Raw genomic sequence first — 27,589 nt, 5'->3', positions numbered from 1 at the left:
CAATTTGACCGCTCGGATAGCTTGCCATGGCGGAGGTATTACCTCCAATCCACCCCCCCCCTCCCAAACTCCGACTTCAAGAGATCCACAAGACAGACTCGGAAGGCCACCGTGATGGACTGGCTCATTTCGACGTTGGAATGCGCGTCGTGTGCTCGTCTCTATGAAGCTCCTCTGTCCGATCTCATTCTGCTCATCCATCCCGCGCGTGTGGTCTGGTAAAATATATCAAAATGCATCAAAAAGGGGCTAGTGTATGCAAGAGAGTAGATCATAATAAAAAAAAGGGATACATGTTGGTAAGCTCGCGTCCCATGGCGTACCACTGCGTTCCCTGTCCATTGAATACAAGACCGATGAACAGGTCGTGCTTGAGTGTATCTCTGGCTTAGCACGGGCCACAAGACGAGGTAAGTCATCTTGATTGGGCCCGGATTGTCAGTGTATTAGCAAGATCCCCTAGAGCCACATCCTCGCCTCTTGCTGGGTACTCGGAGGGTTGGTTAAGTATAGATTTACAAGTGTCATTGTTTTGGCCGTTCAAATGAAAATCCGTACCTAATTGTTTGCTTGACTGTTGTAGTCCTGGTAAATGATGGGATGGGCCGGTGTCTCCCACGGGCTATTGAAGCTTGTTCTTATTAGTGAAAAGACCTTGGATGTACTAAATAATATTGTAACATGACGAGCATATGATGCGGCTTTCTCCGGATCCACATATTTGCGTGGAACATTGTCATGTTGCGAGGATGAAGTACTCGGACACTCTGCGAACACGTCTGAGTTGGAAATTGCGATTTTCGCTAATCGAGGCCGTGTAGCTAAGGGGAACTATCAGCTGCGATTCAACATACACCTATTGTTTATATTATGGAGTAGGAACAAATTTGAGGATACCTCGCAGACCATTCGTGTTTCCTTTATTTGTCGACCCAAGTACTCTCGACGGCTCAGTCCCGGGAAGCTTGACTGAAGATGGTGTCAATTGGGGGATGGCGACTTGGGGGGTGTTTTTGTCATCGAGGTTCTTGAAGGCCATGGCTTTCGCATAATGTCATCAGTGAGAGTAGAGCAGAGTAATTACTCAATAGGTTGGGAGGTCGATTCTCTGGTTGCCTCAGAATTGAGCTGGACCTGAGATTCCCGTTCATATTTGTGGGGGGGGGGGGGTTATGTTATTCATCTTGGTACATGCATAATCGTGGATCTAGATGCAGGTACCGATGAGTGCGAGATACTTCATATGGCAACGTTATGAGCAATGATCGGGCGTTTCCCAACTAGGAGAGGCCCTACTAATTACGTCCCTGTTATTTCCCTTGAGACATTCCCGTCACCCAAGCTGCTTACAAACGAATAAATGAATGGATTAATAAACAGTGTTATTTTATTCTTTGTTTTTATCCTTCTTTCTGGGTGCATCTTTTTACTTCGACTTCACGGTCCCGACAAGTCCTTAAGACCCGTTTGTCGCACTTACACGTCATTACTGACCTCCCGAACAGATCACTGGAAACACCCACAAAATGGCACACGCGACAGGCTCGACGACGGCATCGTCCCAGAAACGCGGTGTCCCACCAGGTCCAGGTGCGCTAAAGGGTATCGACGACACTGCATCTACCACCCAGCCTGAGCCGCAGTACCTGTCCGGGCTCAAATTCGTCTGCGCCTTTACCTGCATCTGTATCATCCTCTTTCTTGTTGTCTTAGTAAGTCGCATCATGTCGAATCGTCAGAAAATCAGATAATCATGTCCTGTAACATCTTGGGCCGACGTGACGAGCCTCAAAAATAGACTAGGCTAACTTTAGGACTTGTTCCATTTCCCATTGTGCAGGATGGTAGCATTGTCTCGACCGCCGCGCCGACCATCACCGACGAGTTCAGGTCGCTCAATGACCTTGGTTGGTACAGCAGCGTTTACTACATGACGTTCTGTATTGCCCAGCTACAGTTCGGCAAACTCAACGTCCGCTACCCCATCCGCATTGTCTACAGTTGCTGCATGTTCCTATTCCTCGTCGGTTCAGCCATCTGTGGCGCCGCACCCAACTCACCCGCCTTGATCATCGGTCGTGCTATCGCCGGTATTGGATCCGCTGGTCTCCTGGTCGGCTCCTTCGCCCTGATTCCGGTTCTCACCCCGCCCCTGCGCCGGCCTCTCGTCACTGGCATCATCGGCGGCGTTCTGGGCTTCGGCATGAGCGTCGGTCCCATGATTGGCGGCGCCTTTACTGAAAATATCACATGGCGATGGGCCTTTTACATGAATCTCCCTATTGGTGGCTTCTGTTACTTTGGCTTTTTCTTCCTTGTTTACCCGCCCAAGATTGCGCCCGCGAAGCCTTTGACGCTCGGAAGATTCTTTCACACATTGGATCTGTATGGTCTGCTGACCGTGACCCCTTGCGTTGCTTGCCTTCTCATCGCGCTCCAGTGGGGAGGAACCACATATGCCTGGTCCAACGGCCGCGTTATCGCCTTGCTCACCTTGTTCGGCATCCTGGTCCTGGCATTCATTGGAGTGGAACTCTGGGTAGGCGACGACGCCATGGTACCCAAGCGCGTGGTCAAACAGCGCAGCGTTATCGCATCCGTCCTATTCGCTTTCACGAATGGAGGCTCGTGCTATCTTTTCGCCTACTATATCCCCATGTAAGTCCATGCAGGCACTGTCCCTTGCCGTTGATCCGTGTATTCCGATGGTTTTAGGTTTGTCCGGCCACTGGCTAACCACGTGTGGCGAACCATAGCTGGTTCCAAGCTTGCAGAGACAACGATCCAATCCAAGCCGGAGTCAACATGCTCCCGCTTGTGATTGCGCAAACGATAGCATCCATCTCGTGCGGCCTTGGCGTCGCATCCACTGGCTACATCTGGCCGTTCATGACGGTAGCCTCGGTCTTCACTGCCATTGGAGCAGGTCTTTTAACCACGTTCCAAGTCGACATCTCCGATGATAAATGGATTGGGTACCAAATTATTTATGGAATAGGCATGGGCCTGGCTGCCCAAACACCCCTTATGGTCGCGCAGAACGTAGTTGCTCTTGAGGATATTGCGATCGCGTCTAGTCTCATCATGATGATGCAGGCTATTGGAGGGTATGTCTTTACTTTCTCTCCTGATTTATGTCCCTCTCATGTTATTATACACAAACTCGAGGGCTAACGTGATCTGACCCGAGGTCCAGGTCCGTCTTCATCTCTCTGGTCCAAGCCGTCTTCACAAATAGCCTTACCAAGAACCTCGTCGGAACTGGCCTATCTGAGAAGCAGATCTCTGACGCACTGGCAGGAGGAGTTACGAACATCTCGGATGGATTGACAGGCACGCTCCGAGCCCGGGTGCTCGACGTCGTCAACGACTCTCTGACACACGCTTGGTTAGTCTCTGTGGTACTCACTTCTGTCAGTCTCCTCGGAGCTCTGGCCGTCGAGCACCGAAAAATCAGAGGCAAGGAGGCCAAGTTGTTGAAGGGTAATGGGGCTGCGAACGAGGAGGCAAAGGAGGGCAGGACCGAGAAGGCCGCCTTCTAGCCCAGCTTTTCATAGGCGATATCGGGCTAGGCCCATCGATGATGCGTGGGGCCGTAGGGTCATATGTGGTGTTTGCTAATGTGTATGCGTATTTTCTTCTTGAAGATATACATATGCCATGGTCGTTAATTGGTTCTGAGATAAGTTTGTACGTCAGCACTACAGAGCACCAGACACACAACTGAATGAACCAGCGCATCCAGACGTCATCTTTGGAGGTTTCATGTTTGAAAAACGCTGGAACCATGTCTTGAATCAAAATGAACTCCGCTTTGGGTCGATTGCTGCAAATATAAGCCGCAACCGTGTCGTGGCTATTTTCGACGCATTCTGTCGTCTGGCACGCCTGCTATCTCTCGACAAAAGTCGATCTATACTTGAAGACACTCCTGTCTCTGGGCCTAGTATAACCTATCACATAGACGTATTTGTCCACCAGCATTCCTACTTCAAGCTCCCTTGAAGGCGGGTCCGATGTCAGATGGCACATTAGAACGGAGGTCCGGGTATGCCGCGGGGCGGTCTGTATAACTTTGGGCCAAGCTTCAGGACCGGAAGATGAAGCGAAACTGCAGCTGGTCGGCGGAATGCTGTTTGTGTGATTTGTCTGAGAGTTGATACGGAGGATGCTTGTCGGAAGCATCCTACCACCGACCAAACGCCAGCCTATATATTGTAGTGCCTACATGGGTACTGATCCTGCTCTGGGCAATTCAACTGCGCGAGACCGTGGCATTCACTGTTTGAAAGTCCCGGTGAGACTAAGCCCCCGCCATACCCCCCCCCCCCCCAAAAAAAACCCACCGGTATCTCCCATACGATCGCATACTCGTGTCTGCTTGAATCACCCGGATGGCACTGTAGTATGCTTTTCGAGGCAACAGGAGTATCCGCTATCCCGGTCGCAATCGTGGAGCCGATCGGTAAGTGATACACAAGAGACTCAGACTTTTTGAGCTTACTCTAGGCATGTGCCGAGCAGGGATCTCGGGTGTTACCCTTTTCAGTCAATTCAGGTTACACGGATGTTTCCTTCTTAGGAGCCCAAGGCACTGATGTCCTGTGTTCCTCAGATGTATGTCTATAGAGACCAAAATCTCGTAATCAATTGGTTATGCAATAAACCCGAAGGACTCTCGACAAATTTTTCGTTCAATCTCTCAATCAGTCATTACATACTTTGGTCGAACTTCCGCATCCGTGCTCGGCCAGAGTCGCTCCAGCCAATGCGCATCATGGAGTGAACAAAAAAAAGACGACCTCAAGCGTCCGAAACTGGTGACAAAAACCCGGATCCATGTACCAAGCTCTTCTTAGGACGCATGTTCTCCGAACATTGGATTCTCTGTTCACCATTTTGCTCCCGCATCCTGAAGAACTTGTGAGCTTGACACCTGTAACACCCAGCACGCCCAATCGGCACAAGACATTTGAACTTTGGCTAGAAGATAGACATGGACTCCATTTACCAACACATGGATGTGGCCTCAATCATTTCGTTGGCCAAGAGCTACATCACGGCCCGAAACCTCCTGTTGGCCACGGTCCCAGCATACTTGGCAGATTGGGCTCCTATTTGTATCGCGTCACATTACATCCACTGGCAAAGTTTCCCGGCCCAAAGCTAGCCGCTGTCAATTTCTGGAATGGGTTCTACTATAACCTTTACGCGCACAGAGCTCGATATCTATAGACGATCAAGTCGCTGCACGAGGAGTGTGGCCCCATAGTGCGCATCAATCCCATCCACATCCCCATCAATGACCCGACCTATATGGACGACATCTACGCCAGCGGAAACAAGCACAAGCGCGAGCGTGACCCATGGTTCCCGCACGCATCGGAGAACGGCTTCCTCAACGGGTCACTCCTCCAGACCATGGACCATGATACGCACCGCATGCGGCGCGGGGCGCTCAACCCCTTCTTCAGTAAGCGGGCCATCCAGGACCTCGAGTCCGTGCTCGTCGACAAGACCAACATGCTGGTTCGGCGACTGTCGCAAGCCCGCCGCGCGGGGCGGGTCGTCAACTTCACCTAAACCATCTCTGCGCTCTCACTGGACATGACATCTACGTATGCACTGGGTGTCAACGTCGGGAACCCTGGGCGCGGAGATTGGGGCGCCGACTTGCTCGAGGCTTTCAAGACGGTCGGTAAGGTGCGCCCACTCGGTCGCCAGTTTCCCTGGCTCATCAACACGGCCATGATCTACTTCAACCCGGGTGTGATCGCCATTTTCAGCCCGCAGACGGTAAACTTAGCCTGCAACCTGATCTTCCCGCTGGAGATAATGCGGGCGTCGGCCGAGGAGCACGCGCGGCAGGCGGAGGGGTTTGGAGGGAAGCCTCCAGCCACACTCGCACTATTTTCATGGATATTCTGGACAGCAATCTCCCCGAGTCAGAGACGACACCAGAGCGTCTCAACGCTGAATCATCTTCAGTTCTGAGAGGAGTTGAGACCACAGCACGGACAATGACTATCATTATGTTCTACATTCGCAATGACCCTGCCGTACTGACTAAGCTACAAGATGAGTTGAAAATTATCATCCCCGATCCTGAAGCTCCGTTCACGCTGGCGAGGTTCGAGGCTCTACCTTGTTTTGTAAGCTGTGTTGGGATTTTAAGTTGATAGAACCAGCTTTGCTGATATTGGACGACCACCTGATTAGTCTGGTGTGGTCTCTGACGGCTACGCCCTCGCCCACGGAATCACAGGCCGAATGCCACGCATCGCGCCGGGCGAGGACCTTCGGTACAAGCAATTGCTGGTCTCGAAGGAAATGAGTTGACGTCCTTCCTTGCCCCCGCCCTGCAGCGGCGAACAGATCACTGATTGGCGTCCTCAGACGCCTGTCATGCAAAGCTGGTTCTTGCACCACACAAACCTACCCATCTTCCTGAAGCCTTTCCGCTTCGTTTCGGAACGCTGGGTTCGAGATCCACTGCTGAAATCGCGGTACTTGCTTGCTTTCGGGCGTGGCTCCCGGAGCTGTCTTGGGTTAAATTTAGTCTTGTTTCGTTTTTCCACCGCCTCGTTTTTTCAGACTTAATTTCTTTAGTTCATCTGGCAAATAGAGGGAAAATCAGTCATCGACGCCGTTATTTGCCGGATGTGGTCGGCAATCTGACTAATGTAAACAACTTTCACACATGACTTATACTAAGATCTCTATGAATTATGAATAGATTAACAAGGTTTGAAATAAAATTGTTTAAGACATACCAAGAGCGGGACATCAACGCGGTCATGCATTCTTTTATTAGTACAACCCGGGAGGATAGTTCATGTGTGCAAGTTAAAATTACTAAAAACTTAAACCTTTAAGCGAAGATAAAGGATTTCAAGTGTCGATCTAAGCCAACGGAGTGTTATGCTGGTTCTCATCAAGTCTAGCTAGTAAGCTACAACCCTAAAACAGGCACTGATACAGGTCACACGAGGTATTGCACTTTAGAACACCAGATTGGAACCAACATAACGACCTTAACATGTTCAAATAACAATTCTAAGATTGTAACTCATCCTCAAGTGCAGCAGCCATGTCTCCAAGAGTATCGAATTTCCAGTCGTAAATAGGACTGGCTCTGTTTCCCATGATCGCTCCAGGCCTGACTATCCAAGATGAACGAATGCCAGTTTCTTTTGCAGGACGATGGTCATGATATTGGCTTTGCGCCGTCTGGAGAACCTCATCCTTTGATACACCAAATTTCTGATCAACTTCTTTGAGAAGATATCGAAAGTTTCTTAAGTCTGGTTTGTAACTGCCGACGTCTTGTGCGGTGATAATCAAATCGAACTTGATGCCCTCCAAAGGACCTTGATTGCTGCCCGCAAACGACTCCCGGTCGACGTTAGAAAGTATGACAAGTTTGTAATGCTTGCTCAGCCGCTTCAAGGCGTCAACGGTGTCTGGGAATGCAGGCCATGAGCCTACAGATAACCCGAAAGCCTTGCTCTGTTCTGAGGAGGGCTTGCGAAGTCCCAGCTTCTCTGCGATTTGCGGATGGATTGCAGTGAGAATTTCATGATACTGAGATGCTGGCGTAGCCTGTTGTTGTGCTCGTTCGCATTCGTGGATGACGTCAAGGAGCTTCTCCCTGCTGAAGTCCGCATTGTTGTCGTTGAGGAGCGGCTGCAGATTGGTGATCATGCCAGTCTCCCAATCGATTAGTGTACCGTACACGTCGAAAGCGAGGACTTTAAAATCTGTAAGCCGAGCCATTTTGCTTTCTGGCTTAAGTAGCATTAGAAGATGGAGACTGGTTTGAGTAGCACTGTGAATTTTCAGGACAGTAAGTTATCCTACTTTGCGTTCCATAAACTTCCGCTCTAAACTCGCATCCGGTTTAAAACCGGTATAGCTGCCGGTGGCTGCCCAGAATCAGGTCCGATGTACGGTGATACGACGTAAACTATAATGTGCACTCCCCGGTTAATCATTAACCCGACGGCAAATAAAGACCGGGTAGACTAAGATGTAGAAAAGTACATATTTTTAAAGACATAACCTTTTCTCCATCAACATTATTTTCAGGTATAAATGGCTGTCCATCTTTTCATATGAAATTATACTACTCTTGATCCCATTTCCAAATCCTAACCCTGAAGTCTCTAATGGGTTTCGAAGAAGATGATCCCGGAGTTCGACCCGGGTGGCGCCAGACACCGTCAACGGCCTCTATCTCCCAGCACGTGATGATAGCTGAGGCGACCAGGCAAATCTCGCGCTCCGCAAACGTTTTGCCTTTGCACATCTTTTCTCCACCTCCCCATACTTTCATGGTTTTGTACCCAACCTTGACCTCCTCCGATGATGACTTCTCGTCATTGTGAGTGCTCTGCTCCTCCCAGAACCTCCGCGCATCGAAGCGCTCCGGGTCCGGCCAATACTTCTCGTCGAGTTGGTGTAACGCGTGCGGTACCCAGATCATTTCTCCCTTCTTGATCAGGAAGCTCTCGGGCCGGTCTTTGCCCAGGAACTTGGCGTCTTCCTCACTCTCATGCAGCACGAAATCTTCCTCGACGTACTTGACACTCGTCGCGCCGACTTCCAGCCGCAACGTCTCAAACACCGCGCCCTTTAACAGGGGGCAATGCCGCCACAACCCCTCAACATCCATTTTCAAGGTTCCGTTGTGATCCTGTGCGCCGCTCGTAGGTCTTCTGCGCTTCACGAACGGCGCAATCTCCTCCCGTAGCTGACGCAGCAGCACTGGATCAGAGAAAACGTAGAAGACAACCCAGAAGATGATCTGGTTGGCATTGACATTCGTGACCCAGAACAGTGACAGCATCTGGGCCGCGTTGCCGCGGCGGGTTGTGTTGGCGTCGGAAGCGTTCCACGCCAGCGTGCGGTCGTGCATCACGGTGCTAACGTCGCTCATGTCCCCCCACGACGCTCCCGGGTCCTCGCCCCGCAGGTACACCGTGTAGGCATCGTGGAACTCTGTCAGGCCCGCAAGAAGTCGCTCGCGTGCTGCTGCCGCCTCCCGCACGTTGGGCATCCACGTTGGTGTCTTTGCCATGAACGTGATGATCTTGTCATCCAGAGTCCAGATATCCTTGACCACGTTGGGATTGTTTCGCATGAAGCTCTTTCCCAGGAACACCCTGGCCATGATATCACTCGTAAAATCCCGCATCAGCGGATTCAGTGAGACCTCCCATTTCAGCCTGGGCTGCGTCTCGAGGACCCGAACCCGACCGGATAGCTCCCAAGAGGACTGTTCGGAGACCGACTTGCCGGAGATCAGATCTGCTGCCATGTGCTCCACGTCTGAGACCATAGCTAGGATTGCTTTGTTCACGAAGCTGTCTCGGACCATGTTATGCACCGCCTGGGCTATTGGACCCTTTACAGCGTGTGGGTGCATGGTCTTTAGGTCTCCGCCGTCCTGGAAGACTTGCTTGTGCACATAGTACGTCCAAGTATCCATGTTGACTGGCGCTTTTCTGTCAGTGATGACCTGCTTGGCGATGCTGGGCGCCAGGATGATGTTGTGCTTGGTGTTGCCCATCCAAAGCCCGTAAGCGGCGCATTTGTGTCCCATCCGCCGGCTGACAGACTGCAGATAGGGTACTGCCCCGATAGCAAAGGACAAGCTGTGCCCAATCCATGGTATCCAGTAGGGCACGACCGGGATAACATGTAGGCCGCTACCGGCAGCGTTGACTTGGTGCTTCCGAAACTTCAGCTCAGTGGTGACTCGGACGGCGAGGCAGAGTAGGAAAAAAGCCCAGAACAAAGTCCAACAGGGATGGTAGCCACCCAACTGGATGGAGTGCTGGAAACTAGGAAGGGACAACGATACCCATTGTTCAAATACTGATCGAAGGTCCATTTCGACAGACAATACAGGAAAGAAACAAATTCACCAGCATACAAAAGTGGGGGAAAATAGGTCTTTATAGACTGCAAGCTGGAAAAGATTTTTTCTTTCTTTCAGGAAGTTAGTGCCTAAGAGAAACCAAGCTATTCAACTTTTGAAAACAATGCACCTCAGCATATAATACTTCCGTATTCCTCTAGCATTGAATTCACATGAACTATAACACTTGCAATCTCGATAAGAACATACCCTAATAATTGCATAACCAGAATCCGGATGTCCCGAAAGTTTACTCGGTCTTATTTAACTTTCTTTAACCCTTGCCTCGTCTAAATCCAGGTGGCCAGGCGTCACGTTTAGGACCTCCGCACCGACTCGGATGACTATTTACCCACGAGGATTAACCGGCTTTAGGGGGTAGAGCTTCAAAACGGTTAGACCACCGTAACATGAGTGGTTAAAACAAAAGAAAAACTGGTTTTAATATTAATTTATCCAATCCTGGACATGTCTTTCAAGGCTGAGAGCAGCGGTGTAGTTCCATCATAGAGAATGACCCTCTGAATTCCTTCCCATGCGTCAAGAATGACTCGAAGCCGCCAATGCTGGTTTGAGTAACACGAAGGGATTCGATGTGACGAGAGCCTGGCTGTGGAAGTTCTCACGTGTGCACATTTTTGTCGCCCACGTAACTACAATCAGGGTCAGTAAAGGGTCGAAGCAATTCATCCAGATCATAAGTTTAATGTTGATCAAACTTTTTAAGCTATTACGTTGGAAAGCTAATCGTTTCTAATTTTCTTCTCTTCATATATTTATCAATGTCTTAACTCGTTGATTTGGTGACAAGGTAGCTTCAACATTTGCTGAACATAAGGAGAGGAATATTAGTCTCATAGCGTAGTTGACGAGGAGGATAATGCTCCAGGCGAACACCCAAAATCCGATATGAGCAAAGAATGTTTAACTTGGCTTCAGCTATATTATGTACAAAAACTCGTTTTCTTAATAGTTTACAATGCATTCCGGTTTGTATCCAAAAAAGCAGAGTGCAGGGCTTCCTCCTCAATCAAACTTATTCCTCTTATTAAAGAAGTGATTTTATATAAGTTACTGAATACTTCTCTGTGAGCCAGCAGTTGACGGGTCCGCCAACAACTTTGGAGTCGTTTTACAAAAGCCTTAGATTCTTTCCGCTTGCAGGAATCTTGATTTATAGTACATTATGTCTTGTACCACAATTCTTGTAGTGTGCCTCTCCTAGGCCTTATAGGCATGCAATTACTCATATCCGCACGTGGAGTTCGTGAGAAGCTGACTTCATATCAATTCCATTCCATCCTAATCGCCTTTTCATGCCCAGCTTCAAATTGCTTTTCTATCAGACCTAGTCATTAAGTGAGACCTAAGCACTCACAACAGGTGCACGCATCCTGCCCCGACCTTCCTTGTGCTCAATATACGGATCCCCAGGCTTAATACCCTCGACACCCCCAATCGCCGTGCCAGCGACACGGAAGCCCAAGAGCGACTTGTGGCGATCGCTCAGCTTCGCCTCAACATCCTTGCGCAGTGGGAGGTAGAAGTTCTCAATCGTGCGCAGGTAGAACCGCATGAAGTATGTCAAGATCACGGGGCGCACGGTGTCAGTGGTGCGGTTCGCTCCTGTGCCGTGCCACAGGCGACTATCGAAAATCATGACCGTCCCAGCTGGCGCAGCAGCTGCAACCGTCTCAGAGCCGTCAAGCCGGTCGCGCGGTGCCACGTTGCCCAAGTGCGAAGCCGGGATGACACGTGTCGCGCCGTTCTCGTCCGTCGTATCGACGAGATAGTACGCCAGTTGGACGCCGTACGGCAGCTCGTTGTTCGGTGGGCCGTGTATACCCTGATCACGGTGTAGGTGCTGTGGGAACCCGCCTGGGTTGGCGATGTTCACGCTGTACGAGGCGAGCAGCGCGTGATCACCTAGGTACCAGGGGACGATTTCGTCGATGAGGGGATCGTTCAGTAGGTCGAGGAACTCATCGCCTTTATTGATTAGGGCACTACTTGCTGCGGTCAGTACAGCATTTTAGGCTCTTTCTTATCTGTAATTTGGAGCTAGACTTGGAAGAAAGCTGACTTAATGCGCTGGTTGGGCCCCTCAAAGCTGAGAGCCATGGTTCCCTCGGCGGCTGCTTTCCTCTCGCCTGCTGCTTGCTCCAGTACCGCCTTTTTGATAATCTCTACCTGGGAAGGGGAGAGAGCGTCCTTCGCAAATGCATAACCCCATCTCACGAGGTCCCGTCTAAGCTCGGCAATATCCGTCGTCGGCTTAGGCAGCGACTCAGGGGGGTATGCCGACGCGGGTGTCACTGGAGTGGGAGGATTGGGGTGCAGTAAGTCGGCTAAGCGCATGGACGTGAAAATGGTGAACATGCTGATGGTGTCGCCTGGCCCGGCATTGATGCCTTGGAAGTCGCCACTGCCCTTTCCCTCAGCGAGCTTCATAAGGTACTCAGGGTCTATCGTTAATGTCACGATCTCGTCCTTTGGCAGTGATGCCACATCCGAGTTCTCGACGATCTTAGCTTCTTCTCCAGATCGTGCGTCAATAAAGACAGGCGGGGACGAAAGGTGGCCATGATTGTCGCTAAAGGAGATATTGACAATTTTCTTGAGACCCCCAAGGGCCTGTGCTCAGTGTTAGCACTACAAGTAGCCAGAAGACACCATGCTCGTTTGGCCCGCGAAAGTCGCGAGCTTTTCACGATCGTTTGGGGCCTGAAAGACTCAATGAATACACCATAGATTTGGGACTGACAGATAATTTGGACTTAAGAACAGCTTCCGCTCGAGAAACGTTGTCCTCAAACAGCTTCTTTCGAGACTTTTGGTTGGTGTACTTAGATCTGTTCCACTCTAAGCCAGGAGTAAAGTATGTTGTAGCTGACGGAGTAGCCATTTCGCTTGCAGACTTCAGGCAAACTCAACGGAATATTTGGTATGTCGAGAACGAATTGCTCTCAAATTCGTCCTAATTTAAGTTGCTTCCGATGTCTGGAGAGCGGCTCGAATCTGGCAACTACACGCGTTCCTGTTTCTGGGTTCCCTATTTAACACTTTATGTGGAGCTCACCGGATAATCGCAACAGTGTACTGCTGAAAGGTAATTACTCGCGTGTCCTTCCCAGCAGGTCGATTGAAGTCCTTACAAGAGAATCGCCTGTGAGCATCTCAAATGCTAGTACGGCATCTCGTACGGGATCTCGTCTAGCTCAAGACCCTGGGACTGGTACGGGCAGTCTGGGGACGAGTCAGTCTACGTAGCTTTTCACCGCTGGTCGCCAGGCGACCGAGATAATGCCATTCCGGCTTCAGAGTCCAAACGAGTTAGCCTTTGACTCAGAACGGACCTCTTGGTCCTACGAAGGCAAAGTTTACTTGTTGTAAACCCCGTGTAATTCGGTAGTTGAGCTTCACCGAAGCTGTTTCTAAGTACTGAGAACAAAGATACCGAACGTTAAATTTCGCTTCAAAGTTTAGTGACTCAAAAACGTGTCAAGAAAAGCGGATCGCACTATCCTTCTATCCATCAGCCATAGATGTCGGTTGGCTATGGAGTACGGCCTTAGGTGACTGGGTAGTGTTCCCACCCCTTGAAAAAGTGCGCCCACCTCTGAAAAGTCCCCAAGATCAAAGTCACGAGTCAGAACACTTGAGCACCCCTACTGGTCTTGGAAGGTAGGCGAGACGGACCAAGCCAAACTCTATCATTGACCGGAAGACAGCGGACACACCGAGAACAAACAAAACCTTCTGTACGGATTGATCAGTTGTTGGGTCTTTGCGTGGAGCTGGTTGCGTTTTAAGGCTGTTACTATCTACACGAGGCTGTGAAATTAGCGTCTTCATTACCTTTGCCGCGGACACATGCAACTCAGCTGATAAGTTGCACTCGAATCTCATGAAATTCGTAGTTCTAGGCCTATGACTTTGAACTTTTAAATCTCAGTCACATTGCCGTTAATCCCACCCATTCATACTATAAGCTGCAGATACAATGGCTCCAGCAACGTATTCCCCGATGGACAAAGATGGTAGCACCACGGACGACGATTCTGCGACCGTCGCGCTTATGGATCATGATAGGGAGGTTCACACATTTCAGAAGCGCTCTCGGTGGGACCGAACCAAGAAACTGACCCAGCGGCCTCTCATGATCGCGAATGTCATTTTGTTCCTTGTGTCGCTCCGGGGCTATTGGCTGTGGTGGCGCAGCGACGTCCCGAAGACGGATAGCCTGTTGAAACAAAGCTCTTATTACTGTAAGAGAACAGCTCCAATTCGCAGCCGTCTTACGAGAGACTTTCTCGGAGGGCATCTTCTCACTCACACTTCACCTTGCCACAGCACCGCTCTTGAATTTGCTGGAAGACATCCCGCGAGTCTCACGCATGAGCTTTGGGGAGTATGGCGACGGCGGCGACACGGCGCTCTGGCGCGGTCCGCCAAGCGACGAGCTGGATGAGGCGTGGGAGCGCCTGATTCCCGACCGCCCAATCTTCCCTATCACCAAGGCCGACATTCTGGCCATGAATAAGGACCCTTCGGTGGCAGTCAAGATGCCTAAGAAATACTGGAGGGGGGACGGTGAGCAGACATTCATGGCCAAGCCCTCGGCCTTCCACAATCTGCATTGTCTAGATTACGTTCGCCGCACCGTCTACAAGGACTATTACTGGCCAAATGGCACCGATGATGTGCCGTTCCATGATACCCACGTAACGCACTGTATTATGCTGCTCAAGGAGCACTTGACGTGTGCGCCAGACCCGGGAGTCACCGGTAAGTGACTTCAAATTCGCCTTGTTGTTGCAGACCTCGTCCTCAGTCATGCTCACTTAATCATCATTTTTCTAGTTTTCCGGTGGCTTGATGAATTCTCCATTCCCATCGTCGATACCAATATTTGGCGGAAGTGCTGGGACTTCGATACTGTCCTCGAGCAATACGATGCCGCATCGGTTATAGCAGATGAGGTGACTCTGTTGCCCAAACCTGTCGGGGTGCAGAGCACTGCTGGGCCGCAACACATGGTGCATGATGTTGCAGAATCCCTGAAGAAACATCCCGAGTGGTCGATTGGAATGCTGGATATGGCCAACTTTCCACAGTCAAATAATTTGAAGCATCCACGACATTGATAGCTCTTTAGAATACCAGAAACGTCCACGCTGCGACGAGCTGTGGGCACCAGAGCGCATGAGCTTTGCAAGTGTAGCCACATTGAGGGAAATTGATTACACTTAATCCATATGTTGTTGTTAAGAATTGTCCAAATATATCATCTGGGGATATTCATGAATCTCTGGACGCCGTCATAGAGAACGCAAATGGTATGACATGTAGAGGATTGATGCAGGATCTTGTTCTAAGCTATTTAATGCTTTCAGTGATTTTACTTTCATTGGATTTCTTTCTCTGCTTTACCTACTTTATAATTAGAATGATTGGGAGTTTTTACAGCAGCTCTAATAACGACTTTAGAATATCATCCATCCGATTTGCAGGCAGACTGATGAATGCCTCGTCCTCGGCAATCATCAGCCTGACACCTGGTATCGCAGCTGCCGCCGCCACAGCAATTCCAAGGGGAACATTGGCATCCTTGGCACCATGCCAAACAACCGTCTTTGCTCTCACTTCCTGCAATTGAAAGCCCCAATGGGTTCCAAAGAGTGCAAACTCATCCGCAAACGCACGCGAACCCTGCAAAAACCCTTCACGTGTGCTCTGCACTAATGCCTCCATGAAACGTTGCGCCTTCACGCCGTGCGCCGTAGCTCGGTCCTCGGGGGGCCGACTGGCGTCAAAGCTGTCAAGCAGGAAGCGACGATACCTTGCTGGGTTGGAGTCGCGCGCGAGGTTGCCGACGTGCCAGTCTACCGCCTTGCCTAGGAGCGCGGGCATCCACGGTGCCAGACCCAAGAACAGTCGGTTGACGGCCAGCATGCCATTGGTCCCCAACTCGGGCGGGTACATGCTGCTCACCACCACCGCAACCACCAGACGGGGGGTGGGGATGACATGTGCGCACGCCAGAGCGTATGGCCCACCGCCACTGACGCCCATGACGGCGAACTTCTCAATTTCTAGTGCGTCGGCCAGGCTCAGAACATCCTTGGCAAATGATAGGAGTGTGTGGTTGGGGTAGTAAGTTGAGCCGCCGAACCCAGGACGTGTGACTGCGACAATGCGCAGGGCAACGCCCTGAGATTCTGCGCTGTCGTATACAGCCATTGCTTCGTGGTGTGAGCCAGGACTGCCGTGAAAGTGGAAAACAGATAGCGAAGGAGGGTTCTGCTCGGATGACAGAGTGGTGAACACACGGTAGCAGAGAGCGCGCCCATCTGGCAGGATGTGCGCCTGGCTCTCTGTGGTCATGGCGTCAACCAGGGTTTATCTTGACTGTCGGCGGATTTTTGGCTTCCACAGACAATCGACGCATGTTTGTCAACTCAGCGAGACTTTTTGGTCTGGCTGTATGGCAGCACATGTAATCTGCGCACCAGCCATCATTCAATCCCTCCTGTCAGCAAGAATTGCCTTCTGGGCGTGGGCCCAGGCCACTTTCTAGGTCCCAGACCGAGTCATGGCTAGGGATAAAGTTCACTCCGTATGGACACACGTGTAAGCCGCAATATACCGGGAGCCGAGTTTGAGAGGGGGTTTAGGCTAGGCTTCTCAATTGGCTGCTTTTGCTCAGGGTACTAGAGGGCATGTTCCCCATTTCCTGGATTGTTTTAAGTGTAGTCTCTACCTTATGTAATTTATATCCCATTCACACCTGCGTGACCATGTTCCAAGAGATCGTATATGCAACTGTTGCGTTCATTTTAGTTGCCTATGTTGCCGATTTCCTTTTTAGTCTGGGAGATGATCCTCGGGAGCCTCCAAGACTCCATTCGAAATTCCCCTTGTTAGGACATGCTTTCGGCTTTATTACAAGGAATCGTGCTTATCTAACTGATGCAAGGTGAGACTTTCTCTATGTTTTCACTCTCTTTAGACTTCCCACCGTCTCTTTCATTATCTCCTCTCGCTTGCGCGCTCTTCCCTTGAAGCTTGCCAGCTACCGAGAAGAGACCACGAAAATGGAGAGAAAACAGAAAACCAAAAGGCAATACCCCAGCGATGAGATTCACGTGGATCGGGGGAATGGAGACTTGGTCCTGTTAACATTCAGACAGTAAACGTGCCAATGCCGAGATCTACACCCTAGGCGTCTTACATTTCAAATTGTACATTTGTGTTTCGAACCGCCTTATTTCTGCAGTCCAAAAGGAATCAAAATCACTGTCGTTCAAACCTTTCGTGCAGCTTGCCCAGCACACCCTCGGCGATGCCACCCCGGAGACATACAACCTGTTTGGTGGGGACATGCTCAGCGAGCTAACACGCGTCACTCGTGCACATCTGGCACCTGGCCCACACCTAGATGGCCCCAATATGAGAATGGGCGAACGTGTGTTGCTAGATATCGATGCCTTGTTAAGGTCGGACGAGGCAGGCGGCGAGAATTCCGTCAAACTTCTGGAATGGAGCCGACATGCCATTATTTCAGCGTCATCGCATGCGGTGTATGGCCACAATCACCCATTTCTTGATCCCGAAATCGAGGCAGCACTCTGGTAAGTGCTTTATCTTTCATTCAAGTTCACATCGAGGAATTTTCAGTAACTGATTAAGATGATCGATCAGGCTGTGGCAAGGGTATATCCCTTCACATTTTGTGGGGCTCGATATTTTCAAATCCGGGTACAAGCAGCGACAGAAAGTGTTCGACGCACTCATCTCGTATTACAAAGACTCCCGAAGGCGATTAGGCGGCTCCGAGGTTGCCAAGGACCGGTGGCGTGTCCTGCGACAAGCCGGCCTGTCGGAGGTCGAGGCCGCGAAGCAGGAAGTCTCCCTCTGTATTGGCATGACCGGGAACACAGCGCCGACCTTCTACTGGGTGGTGTGGGAGCTGTTCTCACGGCCTGCTCTACTAGAAGAGGTCCGGATGGAGCTACAAGAACAGGTCGTGCGTGTTGATAGTGCTGACGATGGTGCGTTTATTCTAGACGTGGCACGCTTGAAATCGAAATGTCCGCTTCTGCTATCGGTCATCGAGGAGACCCAGCGCCACCATCACATCCATGCAACCGTGCGAAAGGTCATGAAGGATACGATCTTGGACAACAAATATCTGCTCAGGGAAGGCAACTATCTCCAGATCCCGGGCAACATAGTCCACTTTCAGCCGCACCTCTGGGGCTCATCCGCGCAGGAATTCAATCCCTATCGTTTCTTGGCCCCTGCCAACAATGATAAGCCGCACGAATATGCACCGCACGCCCCGGGAAGTGCGAGTGCTTTTCTGGCCTGGGGAGCACCGCCGAATCTGTGTCCAGCCCGTCAATTCGCCGCTACGGAGGTCATGATCATGGTTGCGTTGCTCGCGGTCCGGGCAGAAATCCGGCCTAAAGTTGGAGGGTGGGAGAAAGAGCCTGAGTGGAACCACAGCGAGTTGCATTCGGTTCTGAACCCGAAGCTTGATGTCACAGTATGTGTTACGAAGAGGCCAGAATGGGGAGGAAGGTGGTATTTGGAGATGGGAGAAAGCAAGAGCCGAGTGTCCCTCACGTCTGGGTGAAAAAAGGTGCTGTTGGTCAAGGGAGATTTGGGGCTCATGAATGAAAATGTAAAAATTGAGGATACAGGTGATAGGATAGGGCGTGCTTGAAAGCGAAAGTAGTATCCGACAACACATAAACATAAACACAGTATGTCCACCAGGAAAATATCCTTTCAGGCTCGGGGTCTCAAACCAAACTCAACTCCATAAGATGCTCATTATTTAGAGTGTAACGTGTGAGGTACAAACGGTGCTCAGGGCTATCTTGAAGAGGTTTAATTTCCAATCCATTGTCTTCGCTGCATACTGTGATTAACATGAACATCCAGAGGACCACACAGCAATGCTAAGTTGCGCGTATGTACTAAGTCTTTGTAGAACGAAACTCTGCGTTTGAAATTGCTAAGAATAATTGCAAACGGCACCGTATCTAACTCATCTTCGCGCCAACCTTGCGTCTAATACGCACTCTACAAGGCTTGGCAGGCGGTTGTGTTCCCATCCCATAGTAGTGGTAGCTATCCATTGGCGGCACTGGGTCAAGCATCTCCAATTCAAAGTAGGCTGCAAACACAGCGGCACTGCCAATGATCTCCTGCTTGGCCAAGTGACGGCCAGGACACATGAGGGTACCAGCGGCAAAAGGTATCCAGGCACCGGACAGCCTTTCCAAGGAGAATTTGCCGCGAGTAAGGAAGCGCTCAGCCCAGAAGCTGTTGAGCGGCTCCCTGGTCCTCTCCTCGCCCCATGCCTCGGTGTTACGCGCCGCAGACGCCGTTGACAGAGCCAGAATCCCACGACGATCGATCTTCCATGGGCCTAGGTATGTGTCCTGTGGGTCCGGGCCGTCCGCCATCCGCGTGAGCAGGAACGATGCGTATAGGCGTAGGACCTCGGCGAATACGGACTGTATCAGTGGTGCGTTCAGTATCCTGGCCAGCTCGAAGTTGATCGGCCCTTTGTTGATGATCGGGGTTGGATGTAGCTCATTCAACACGCGTTCCCGAAGCTCTAGATCGCTGTGTATGTGTGCCAAGTACCAAAAGGCCATGGGGATGGCGTTTGCATTTGCTGCGGTCAACATGGTCAAGTCCTCGGCGGCAAGGGCCCGCCTGTCGAGAATCTTTGTATTCTGGCCCCAGCGATAGCGGTAGCGGATCCATGCGGAGCCCCAGTACTCGTCATCTGGCCGCTCGTCGTCGGTGGCGAGATGAGGATTGGAGTGCTCTCGGGCAAAATCGTGCCATCGCTCGAGGCCGTCCAGGATCCTATCACGGGCTTCATAAGGCTCTGGCCAGAGGAACCTGGGGTAGAATTTGAGCATCTTAGGGATCCCAGTGTGGTATATCCAGAAGTCCTCTTCCAGGCGCGAATAGATGCGAAGGAGGTGTGGCCCGAACATGGCCTCCACTGAAGCTCGAAAAACGCGCTTTCTGCAGAAAAATGGTTTTAAGCTCATTTTCGTGCTATCATCCCCCTGCATTCCGTCCTTGTTCTATTGTCAAGGTGCACTTACCTCCACCAAAGGTAAAAATCGGGTAGTTCCACCCACTTGCCTGAGTCGACGGGGTCGCTCGGCACGCCCGTGGAGAGTGCCTCACTAAGCACGCTGATGAATCGATCTCCCAAGAATCGCAGACTATCACCGCTGAGATACACTGATGCTGAATGATGGTGGTGCGCCCAGACGCGCTGGTGAGCTGGTCGGTCGGTCCCAGGAAGTGGTGTCCCTCCCACGCCACTGTTGTCGTCGCGATAGAACGCTGCATAGTGCCCGTCAGTACAAGATCGCAGGCCGTACGGTCTTCCTCTTCTTTATCTCCCTCTATATTCGATTACGCGGAGTTGATGTCACAGTCTTTTTTTCTATCGACGGCTTAAGACTTACAAATCATGCTTTTCGGTGTTCCGAATAGTTGACTCATCGCAGGTGCGATGTAGGGCTTGTTGGTAAGGGTTCGGCCAGCATTGAGTATTTGAGACAGGTACTCAGGCTTCTGCACCACAAACGCCTTGAATGGTCCTAATTTAACTGCGAAGGGAACATTTCTGCCAAAGTGGCGGCTGATTGATGCCGTGTTAGTCACGCGTGCCAATTAGAGCAATGTGCAGCAGATGCGATTCGAGAAAGCACATAAAAGAGTGTCCGCATACCTAGCGTTTTCGATAAACCCATCCATGTTACTCACAAACCCGAGAAAACTGCCCAAATATGGAATGCAGTACGGCACAGTCGGGGGCTCTCTGCCATCTTGATCCTTGGTGAACAGTTTCCATGAAGAATGAATGGTGATCATGTACGTGAACAAGGCCGCAGAAAGTATCAACAAAGCAAGACCCATCGGCCACTTGTAGATCCAAACTGTAACCATGTCGCTGAATACTTCAATTATCATGATTGTTCTACAGCTCCCGGATATATTGATAGTTGGATTTCCCTGGTGTTTTCAAGGTTCGCTGCCGTCCTGATGTTTTCCGTCGTCGGGTTAGGAAACCCAGACATTGCTGTGCCTTCATTAATTCGCTGCAGACTCCTAATGAGACTCACCACTCTCACAGTATTATTTTCCTTTTCTTGCACCCGTTTTCGCGGAGACGGTTAAGAAATCTAGCCGAGTTATTGATCCACCTGGTCTGTGGATCGAGTATATCGTACCACCTCAGCAACCTTGGCGAAGTCAGAGAATCAACAAAAACCAGGCTGCTGACTCTTCAAAAGTTTACCACGATTCAATTACCTGGTAATGTGAGCCGCGGGCTTCGGTCTTTAATTCGTACGTCTGTAAATAGTATGTATGGCCGTATTGGGCTGTGAGTCCCCTGACTTTGTGCGTGTTATTGCTTTTGAGACTAACTTCATCACTCTCTTTACTGCAACCCTGTTTTTCTTAAAATTTCTGCCATAGGTTCTTTCACTCGTAGCGAGAAGTTTATAAGTAAATTCAATAATAACTGGGACACCCCACTCCATCACATATCAACCGTTGGTCATGTTTCCGGCTGTAAAAGCGGTCAGGACCGACGATTGAGTGGAGCCCATAAAACGTCATCCAATGAGTCGGCCGATTATGCGTTGTACTACGATCCCAATATGATCCTCTTCGCAGACACTGGCGGATCACAGTAGGGGTTTATGGCGCCGAGTAAATGAGTGGGCAATCCTCCGAGTAAGTCTGTTACGACTCGTTTACGCGGAAGTAATGAGGCACGGCGACATGATTTACCCCGTCTTTTCTTGGGTGGAACTACGTCAGAATAAAGTGTCCGAGAGCGAGCGCGAAGAAACGGCCTAAGTATATTTATGCAATAGAAAACAATTGACGGAACCTAACTGTAAAAAGCATGTTATGAAGATAATCGAGAGGACACACACTTAGAAAGAAACATGCACGTATACCCTTTAATATTGCCAATTTTCATACAACAATACAACTCATCATCTCGCACTGTCATTTCCTTTGAATATTTAGAAAACAGCTATTACAAAGTGAAATTCTATATAATTACGTGTAGTGGTCCTTGGACAAGTTCAGTGTATTCACTTGTTATCTATCCAATTTTTCGGAGGATCGTTTTATTTTGACTGAAGTTTCGGTGGTGTATGAATTTTCCAGATACTTCCTGAGTTTAAGTCATGGAGGCTGAAATCTGGCAATACTCTCTTCCCGTGGATGCAGACTTCGCGCGATCCAAGGGCTGCATCACCACCCTCCCGATTCGCTTATCCGCCCATAATGTTATTGCAGATGAAGCCAATGAGCGCGTCGTGAGAGATTGGGATACATATCTGGGGGACGGCTTCGCTCAGAAATATGGCTACCGGTCGGGCTTCAGTCCTGGCGTGGGTAACTGGTCAAGTTTTATATTCCCTGAATCGTCGCCAGAGCGGCTGGCGATTGTCGCATATCTTGCCGATATGGGCTGCATCCATGACGGTTAGCATAAACCCAGTAAATACTTATTTGGTCAATTTAGAGACTGACTTGACTCGAACGCAGATGTTTGCGAAGAGTTGGAGTATGATGATGCCGTGAAAGAGCACGAGGATCTCAGCAATGCACTAGACGTACACAATTCCGTAACGTCGGCTCATTTCAAGGCATCATCGACCAGATCCATGCAGATGACCAAGTATATGTCGCGCTGTCTGCTCGACGCCATGAAGATCGACCGTCCGCGCGCTATCCGCATGCTCGACAGATACCGGGCCGAGTGGCTGGACGGGAGCGAGCGCGAGCGCGACACTATGGACACGGTCGAGACTCTCGAGGAGTACTACCTGCAGCGCGGGCTGAACGGCGGCATGGGCGCCTTCTGGCAGCTCGTGCAGTTCGGCATGGGCATCGACATCACTAAGGAGGAAGAGACCGATATCGCGCCAATCTACGAGGCTGCGACGCGGGCTCTTCTTCTAAGCAATGACTACTACAGCTGGGAGCGCGAGTGGTACGATGCGAAGCTCAAGAGGGACAACAGGAATCTGTGGAATGCCATTTACCTGTTTATGCGCACGAAAGACATAAGTATCGAGGAGGGAAGAAAGCTCCTCGTGAATATAATACATGAGGAAGAGGCCAAGTATCTGAAGGTGTGCGAGGCCTTTTACAACGCGCACCCCAATTGTCGCTTGGACCTTCGGAGGTACATCAAGGTCATCGGCTCGATAACCGCTGGCAATTCTCTGTGGGCCGCCACTTGTCCGCGGAACTTCGTTGGGCCTTGGTACCCGGGATCAGAAAAAAAGTTCTTCCAAACCGAACACGGTGCTTTGTTTCGGGAAAAGAAATTCATTCTCGACAAGGCAAAGCAGCGCGAAGACCATCCTATTGTCAACACATCAACATCAAGCAAGGCTCATAATGGTGACCAAGAGGATGATGGTGATAGCTTTACATCTGCTTCTTCAACCAACATGCCTGAGACGCGATCGGTCTCCCCAACAAACTCGTCTGCCACGTCAGTCACCTCGGATGAACCGCGCTTGAAGCCAACGGTATCAAGCGATATTATTGAGCCACTTTTGCCGCTGCACAGCCCTTCCAAATACATCATGGCGATGCCTTCCAAAGGCCTTCGCTCGTCCTTCACAGGCGCAGTCAATCAATGGACAAAAGTCGACAACTGCATCATGGAGTCGATCTCTGAAATCATTAACATCCTGCACAACTCTTCGCTCATCCTGGACGACATTGAAGACAATTCGCAACTTCGCCGTGGTCTGCCCGCTACGCATGTCGTCTTCGGGTGCGGTCAGTCCATCAATACGGCCAACTACATGTTCGTGCATGCTGTGCGGCTGGCGAGGAAACTGCCCCACCCTTCGTCGGCAGACGTCCTTCTAGAGGAGTTGACGCGCATCTTCATTGGCCAGAGCTGGGACCTATACTGGAAATTCCACGTGCAGGTGCCGAGCGAGACCGAGTTTCTGGAAATGGTGGACCAGAAGACGGGGGTCATGTTCTGGCTGCTGATGCGGCTGATGCTACTACACAGTCCGGCCGTTGGAGGGCAGGAGTCAGCGACAGGCCCTGCGCTGCAAGTGCTGCAGCGGCTGGCGGCGCCTTTTGGGCGCTTCTTCCAGATCCGCGACGACTTTATGAACCTGCACTCGTGCGATTATGCCGACCAGAAGGGACCCTGCGAGGACTTGGACGAGGGCAAAATCTCGTACCCCGTGATGCGTCTGCTGCACCGCAGACCTGAGTACAAGGACCAGGTCATGGGCATGTTCCGCCACCAGGCCACGGTGCGAGCAGCTTCTTCTACCGGCGGGTCGACGGCCATGTCGAAGGAGACCAAAGACTATATTTGCAATCTCCTGAACAAATCCAACGTCATGCAAGAGACGTTAGATATGTTAAACGGCTTGGAGGATGAGCTGAATGCTAGGATCGCGGACGCTGAGAGAGAGCTGGGGGATACAAACGAGGTCCTCAGGTTGCTTGTTGGGACTTTGAGCGTTAAGGATATTTCTTTGAAGAGCACGTAAATATTATTATGGCATTAAACAGAGCCATACTTTTAGTCAGCAACGTATTTATATGCTCTTAATTATTGGTCTTATAACTGGGTTGTTCAGCTTACGAGCTTCCCAGTCCTGCGACTGTCTACTCGATTTTTGGAGAAGATATTACCAGACATCTTGTATAACTGTGGTTTTTGCTGACTACTAGAGCTGCGAAGTTACTTTTGACGTTTTTTGGCTTCGGCCCGGATGCCGTTAACCGTCTCCGTCAAACGAACCCGAAGGTTAGAGATGATGGTGCCGGCTAGATACCTTAGTACAGTGGGCAGAACATTGTCGTCCGGTAGTAGTGTCATACAGGGGAAACGAGGAGAAAGAAACGTTTGCTAGGAGGGGCAAAAATACGTAGAGTACTCGAGACAGCTCATAGCGTGACCACAGCAATGAGGCGCGTGTCTCTGTCTGCATCGCCTCATCTCACTTCGTGAATACGCCTGTCGTCAGTTCTTGCAGGGTCTGTGTCTTCCGAACGGGGCTAACCGTGATAGCGAAACAGCAAATTACATGCAGCGACTTTGTTGCGCGCGCGGACTTGATTGCGCGCGGAGAATTGAGTGTAAGCGGGTCCCTGATGGCAGTTCTTGGCAGAGCTAAGGCCAATCGCGGTGTCCTCTTGAGCAGTAGCGCGCTGTACTTCCCCAATTGTGTTTCCGCGCGGCAAACAAGAATGGCGCTCCCTCTGCCTTTGCCCGTCTTCCTCTCCTCCTTCACACTCTATCACATTCCTTCTGCGCCCGCATTTCCACAGCAAGCGACTTATGGAACCTAGTTCAGAACAAGAGCCATGCCGAGAAAGCGATCGTCAAGCTGTTGGACATGTAAGCTCCGGCGTAAGCGGTGCGACGAGGTCCAGCCCGCCTGTCGTGTGTGCGTAACCCTCGGCATCCCCTGCGAGTACAGTATCATCAAACCAGCTTGGATGGACGACGGAGATCAGCAGTATGCCAAGGCTCAGCAACTTAAGACGCTTGTCAAGGAAAAAGCCCACCAACGGCGCCGCCAGAGGGCCGTCACTCGCGGCCAAGGCACACTGCAAGACGCCGACCCTCCTAATGATGATCCTGGTCCCAGCCCCGAACGTCTCCCCGGACGCGGACATAAGTCAAAAAACTCGAAACCGTCATCAGATGTGACTGTGACCACTCGGGCTGTTTCGACTGTTCCGAGTGCTGCAGCGTCCACACAAATCCCGGTGCTACCGTTGACTGCAGAGCACGAGCAAGAATTTGGCCTCATCATGGGCTATCTCGATCTCGTCTTTCCGCTCATATTTCCCTTCTACCAACCCTCCATTCTTGATGGCGGCCGGGGTTGGTTGTTATCGGTCATCAGTCTGTCTGACGTGGCTCGTCAGGTTGCGCAGGGTATCGCTTCCCTTGTGTTCTCAATTGTGCCGGCCCAGCCTGGCGCGGACACCGGCACGGACGCTAACCCGCTGGTTCCAATTCCCCAGACATGTGCCCGGCATGCGGAGAATGAAGTGAGACGGCGAACAGCCCTTGCCATATCTAAGCTTCGTGGTCGTCTACAAGAGTTGGGAACTAGCTCTATGGTACAAGACTTGTTACAGAATGTCTCTTTGCTTAATAGCATGGTACAGGTACTGATTTTCGAGAACCTCGCTGCTGTTCACGGGGATCATGGTTGGCAGATGCATCTTGAGGCTGCCCTCGTGTGGTTCGGCAAGATGCTTCAGGAACCGGACCCTTATCAAGTATCTAAGTGGGGTGCTATACTAGAAGGTGTTGCTTTAACTGCATCGTCAGGGTCCGCTCCGGATCACTTTCCTAGGTGGAACTCCGGTCAGGTTGCACTCCGTTTCCACACTGGTTGTCTTGTTGTCTATGACATCGTGGCCAGTACTTCGTTGGCACGCCCGCCGAGATTGTTGGTACATTATGGATCTTTGTTATCATCATCCTCGGGTGGTTCTCTTTATCCCTGGGATCAGCGTAGCCAGGCGGAACTCGATACTGATTATTCGCTCGACCTAACCGAGATCAACGGTTGTCAAAATTGGGTCATGTGCATTGTAGGCGAGATCGCAACGCTCAGTGCGTTGAAGTCAGCATCATCATCTGCCTCACAGCGCAGTGTCAATGACACCAATAGTCCAGGAGCAGCAGCACCAGTTGCAACAACAACATTCCCAGCAACGCGGCGAGAACTTGATCGACGCGGCCAAATCCTCCAAAGCCGCCTCCGGCGCGGTCTGGTACATTTAGATAATCAGGAGAAAATCCAGTACCAACGACAGCAGGACGAGGAGACGGCAGAGAAGAGTCAACACTGGTTTTATCTGGGACGCCCTCATCGCGAAACAGCCCTCGCTTCAGCTAAGATCACTCGTCTCTGGGCTTGGGCGGCACTTGCATATCTTGGTACTGTCATGCTCCCCACTGATCAAGGCGTACATGAAGCTATGGTTCTTGAGCCGATACAGCACTCTACAGACCTACTGGTGGAGATGACGACTGTACGAACGTCCCCAATATCACCAATGTCTTCATATACATTGCCATCATCATTTCCTATAACTATGCCTATGCTGCGGCTACAAGCCTGGCCGATTTGCATCGTCGGCTGTCTAACTCGGAGCGAGACCAACCGGTCTGTGCTGCGCAGCATCCTACATGAGAGGATGGGTAAACTAGCAGAGTTGGGTTCCATGCCGCGCATGATCAAGATCCTCGACCTTGCCTGGGCAAGACTCCCAGGGTCCACTGCCGCTGCCAATGAAGAAACAGGCCCCACTGCTACAGATGGATCTGCGGCAGCAGCCGGTGCTGATGGGAGCTGCGCTTCGTCAGCGGGATCGGCTCATTCGTCTTCTCTTCCGGCCGATCGTTCGGCCTCGCTGGTCCTTCTCGAATGCCTTCAATCCACGCTCCTTTCTTAAAAGTACCATAGATTGGATTTCGATATTCCAGCCTCCTTGCTATCGATTTGATTAGTACAGAATCACTGTTCCAATTTGTCGTGTCTCACAGGTCCTCCTAGGCTTTACAGGCTCGAGCCT

At 50.9% G+C, this 27,589-nt stretch overlaps 11 protein-coding genes across 11 annotated transcripts; 6 read left to right on the top strand and 5 right to left on the bottom strand.

Annotated features, from left to right (window-relative positions):
• Positions 1–1,526: 1,526 nt before the first annotated feature.
• J7T55_012515 (HC-toxin efflux carrier TOXA) lies at positions 1,527–3,542 on the top strand (the record flags this gene model as incomplete). Its single annotated transcript, XM_053137408.1, has 4 exons — positions 1,527–1,712; positions 1,841–2,658; positions 2,757–3,107; positions 3,197–3,542. 4 exons carry the CDS (start codon positions 1,527–1,529, stop codon positions 3,540–3,542), a joined length of 1,701 nt encoding a protein of 566 aa, XP_053000312.1.
• A 1,297-nt stretch (positions 3,543–4,839) lies between these two features.
• On the top strand, positions 4,840–5,583 carry J7T55_012514 (Trichodiene oxygenase; the record flags this gene model as incomplete). The annotated part of the gene is made up of 2 exons (XM_053137407.1): positions 4,840–4,923; positions 5,236–5,583. 2 exons carry the CDS (start codon positions 4,840–4,842, stop codon positions 5,581–5,583), a joined length of 432 nt encoding a protein of 143 aa, XP_053000311.1.
• Positions 5,584–5,607: 24 nt separating this feature from the next.
• J7T55_012513 (Trichodiene oxygenase) lies at positions 5,608–6,339 on the top strand (the record flags this gene model as incomplete). The annotated part of the gene is made up of 3 exons (XM_053137405.1): positions 5,608–5,876; positions 5,933–6,152; positions 6,220–6,339. 3 exons carry the CDS (start codon positions 5,608–5,610, stop codon positions 6,337–6,339), a joined length of 609 nt encoding a protein of 202 aa, XP_053000310.1.
• Positions 6,340–7,056: 717 nt separating this feature from the next.
• On the bottom strand, positions 7,057–7,800 carry J7T55_012512 (uncharacterized protein; the record flags this gene model as incomplete). Its single annotated transcript, XM_053137404.1, has 1 exon — positions 7,057–7,800. One exon carries the CDS (start codon positions 7,798–7,800, stop codon positions 7,057–7,059), a length of 744 nt encoding a protein of 247 aa, XP_053000309.1.
• Positions 7,801–8,125: 325 nt separating this feature from the next.
• On the bottom strand, positions 8,126–9,895 carry J7T55_012511 (uncharacterized protein; the record flags this gene model as incomplete). Its single annotated transcript, XM_053137403.1, has 1 exon — positions 8,126–9,895. The coding sequence occupies one exon, from the start codon at positions 9,893–9,895 to the stop codon at positions 8,126–8,128; it is 1,770 nt and encodes a 589-aa protein (XP_053000308.1).
• Positions 9,896–11,288: 1,393 nt separating this feature from the next.
• On the bottom strand, positions 11,289–12,827 carry J7T55_012510 (uncharacterized protein; the record flags this gene model as incomplete). Its single annotated transcript, XM_053137402.1, has 3 exons — positions 11,289–11,928; positions 12,006–12,556; positions 12,687–12,827. The coding sequence occupies 3 exons, from the start codon at positions 12,825–12,827 to the stop codon at positions 11,289–11,291; spliced, it is 1,332 nt and encodes a 443-aa protein (XP_053000307.1).
• A 1,098-nt stretch (positions 12,828–13,925) lies between these two features.
• Positions 13,926–15,069, top strand: J7T55_012509 (tat pathway signal sequence; the record flags this gene model as incomplete). Its single annotated transcript, XM_053137401.1, has 3 exons — positions 13,926–14,190; positions 14,276–14,710; positions 14,786–15,069. 3 exons carry the CDS (start codon positions 13,926–13,928, stop codon positions 15,067–15,069), a joined length of 984 nt encoding a protein of 327 aa, XP_053000306.1.
• A 316-nt stretch (positions 15,070–15,385) lies between these two features.
• Positions 15,386–16,309, bottom strand: J7T55_012508 (alcohol dehydrogenase; the record flags this gene model as incomplete). The annotated part of the gene is made up of 1 exon (XM_053137400.1): positions 15,386–16,309. One exon carries the CDS (start codon positions 16,307–16,309, stop codon positions 15,386–15,388), a length of 924 nt encoding a protein of 307 aa, XP_053000305.1.
• Positions 16,310–17,019: 710 nt separating this feature from the next.
• J7T55_012507 (cytochrome P450) lies at positions 17,020–18,563 on the top strand (the record flags this gene model as incomplete). The annotated part of the gene is made up of 3 exons (XM_053137399.1): positions 17,020–17,094; positions 17,246–17,556; positions 17,627–18,563. 3 exons carry the CDS (start codon positions 17,020–17,022, stop codon positions 18,561–18,563), a joined length of 1,323 nt encoding a protein of 440 aa, XP_053000304.1.
• Positions 18,564–18,975: 412 nt separating this feature from the next.
• Positions 18,976–20,941, bottom strand: J7T55_012506 (uncharacterized protein; the record flags this gene model as incomplete). The annotated part of the gene is made up of 4 exons (XM_053137398.1): positions 18,976–19,978; positions 20,062–20,308; positions 20,434–20,609; positions 20,700–20,941. 4 exons carry the CDS (start codon positions 20,939–20,941, stop codon positions 18,976–18,978), a joined length of 1,668 nt encoding a protein of 555 aa, XP_053000303.1.
• Positions 20,942–22,179: 1,238 nt separating this feature from the next.
• On the top strand, positions 22,180–27,469 carry J7T55_012505 (geranylgeranyl pyrophosphate synthase; the record flags this gene model as incomplete). The annotated part of the gene is made up of 8 exons (XM_053137397.1): positions 22,180–22,480; positions 22,544–24,482; positions 24,719–24,794; positions 24,941–25,009; positions 25,067–25,216; positions 25,345–25,388; positions 25,471–26,050; positions 26,171–27,469. The coding sequence occupies 8 exons, from the start codon at positions 22,180–22,182 to the stop codon at positions 27,467–27,469; spliced, it is 4,458 nt and encodes a 1,485-aa protein (XP_053000302.1).
• Between the last annotated feature and the right edge of the window lie 120 nt (positions 27,470–27,589).

This window comes from Diaporthe amygdali (assembly GCF_026229845.1).
Source record: "Diaporthe amygdali strain CAA958 chromosome Unknown NODE_2_length_3802984_cov_64_841326, whole genome shotgun sequence".
In the NCBI taxonomy this organism is placed as follows: domain Eukaryota; kingdom Fungi; phylum Ascomycota; class Sordariomycetes; order Diaporthales; family Diaporthaceae; genus Diaporthe; species Diaporthe amygdali.
Note: the sequence above shows the minus strand (reverse complement) of the source record. Positions and strands in the feature narration are given on the sequence as shown.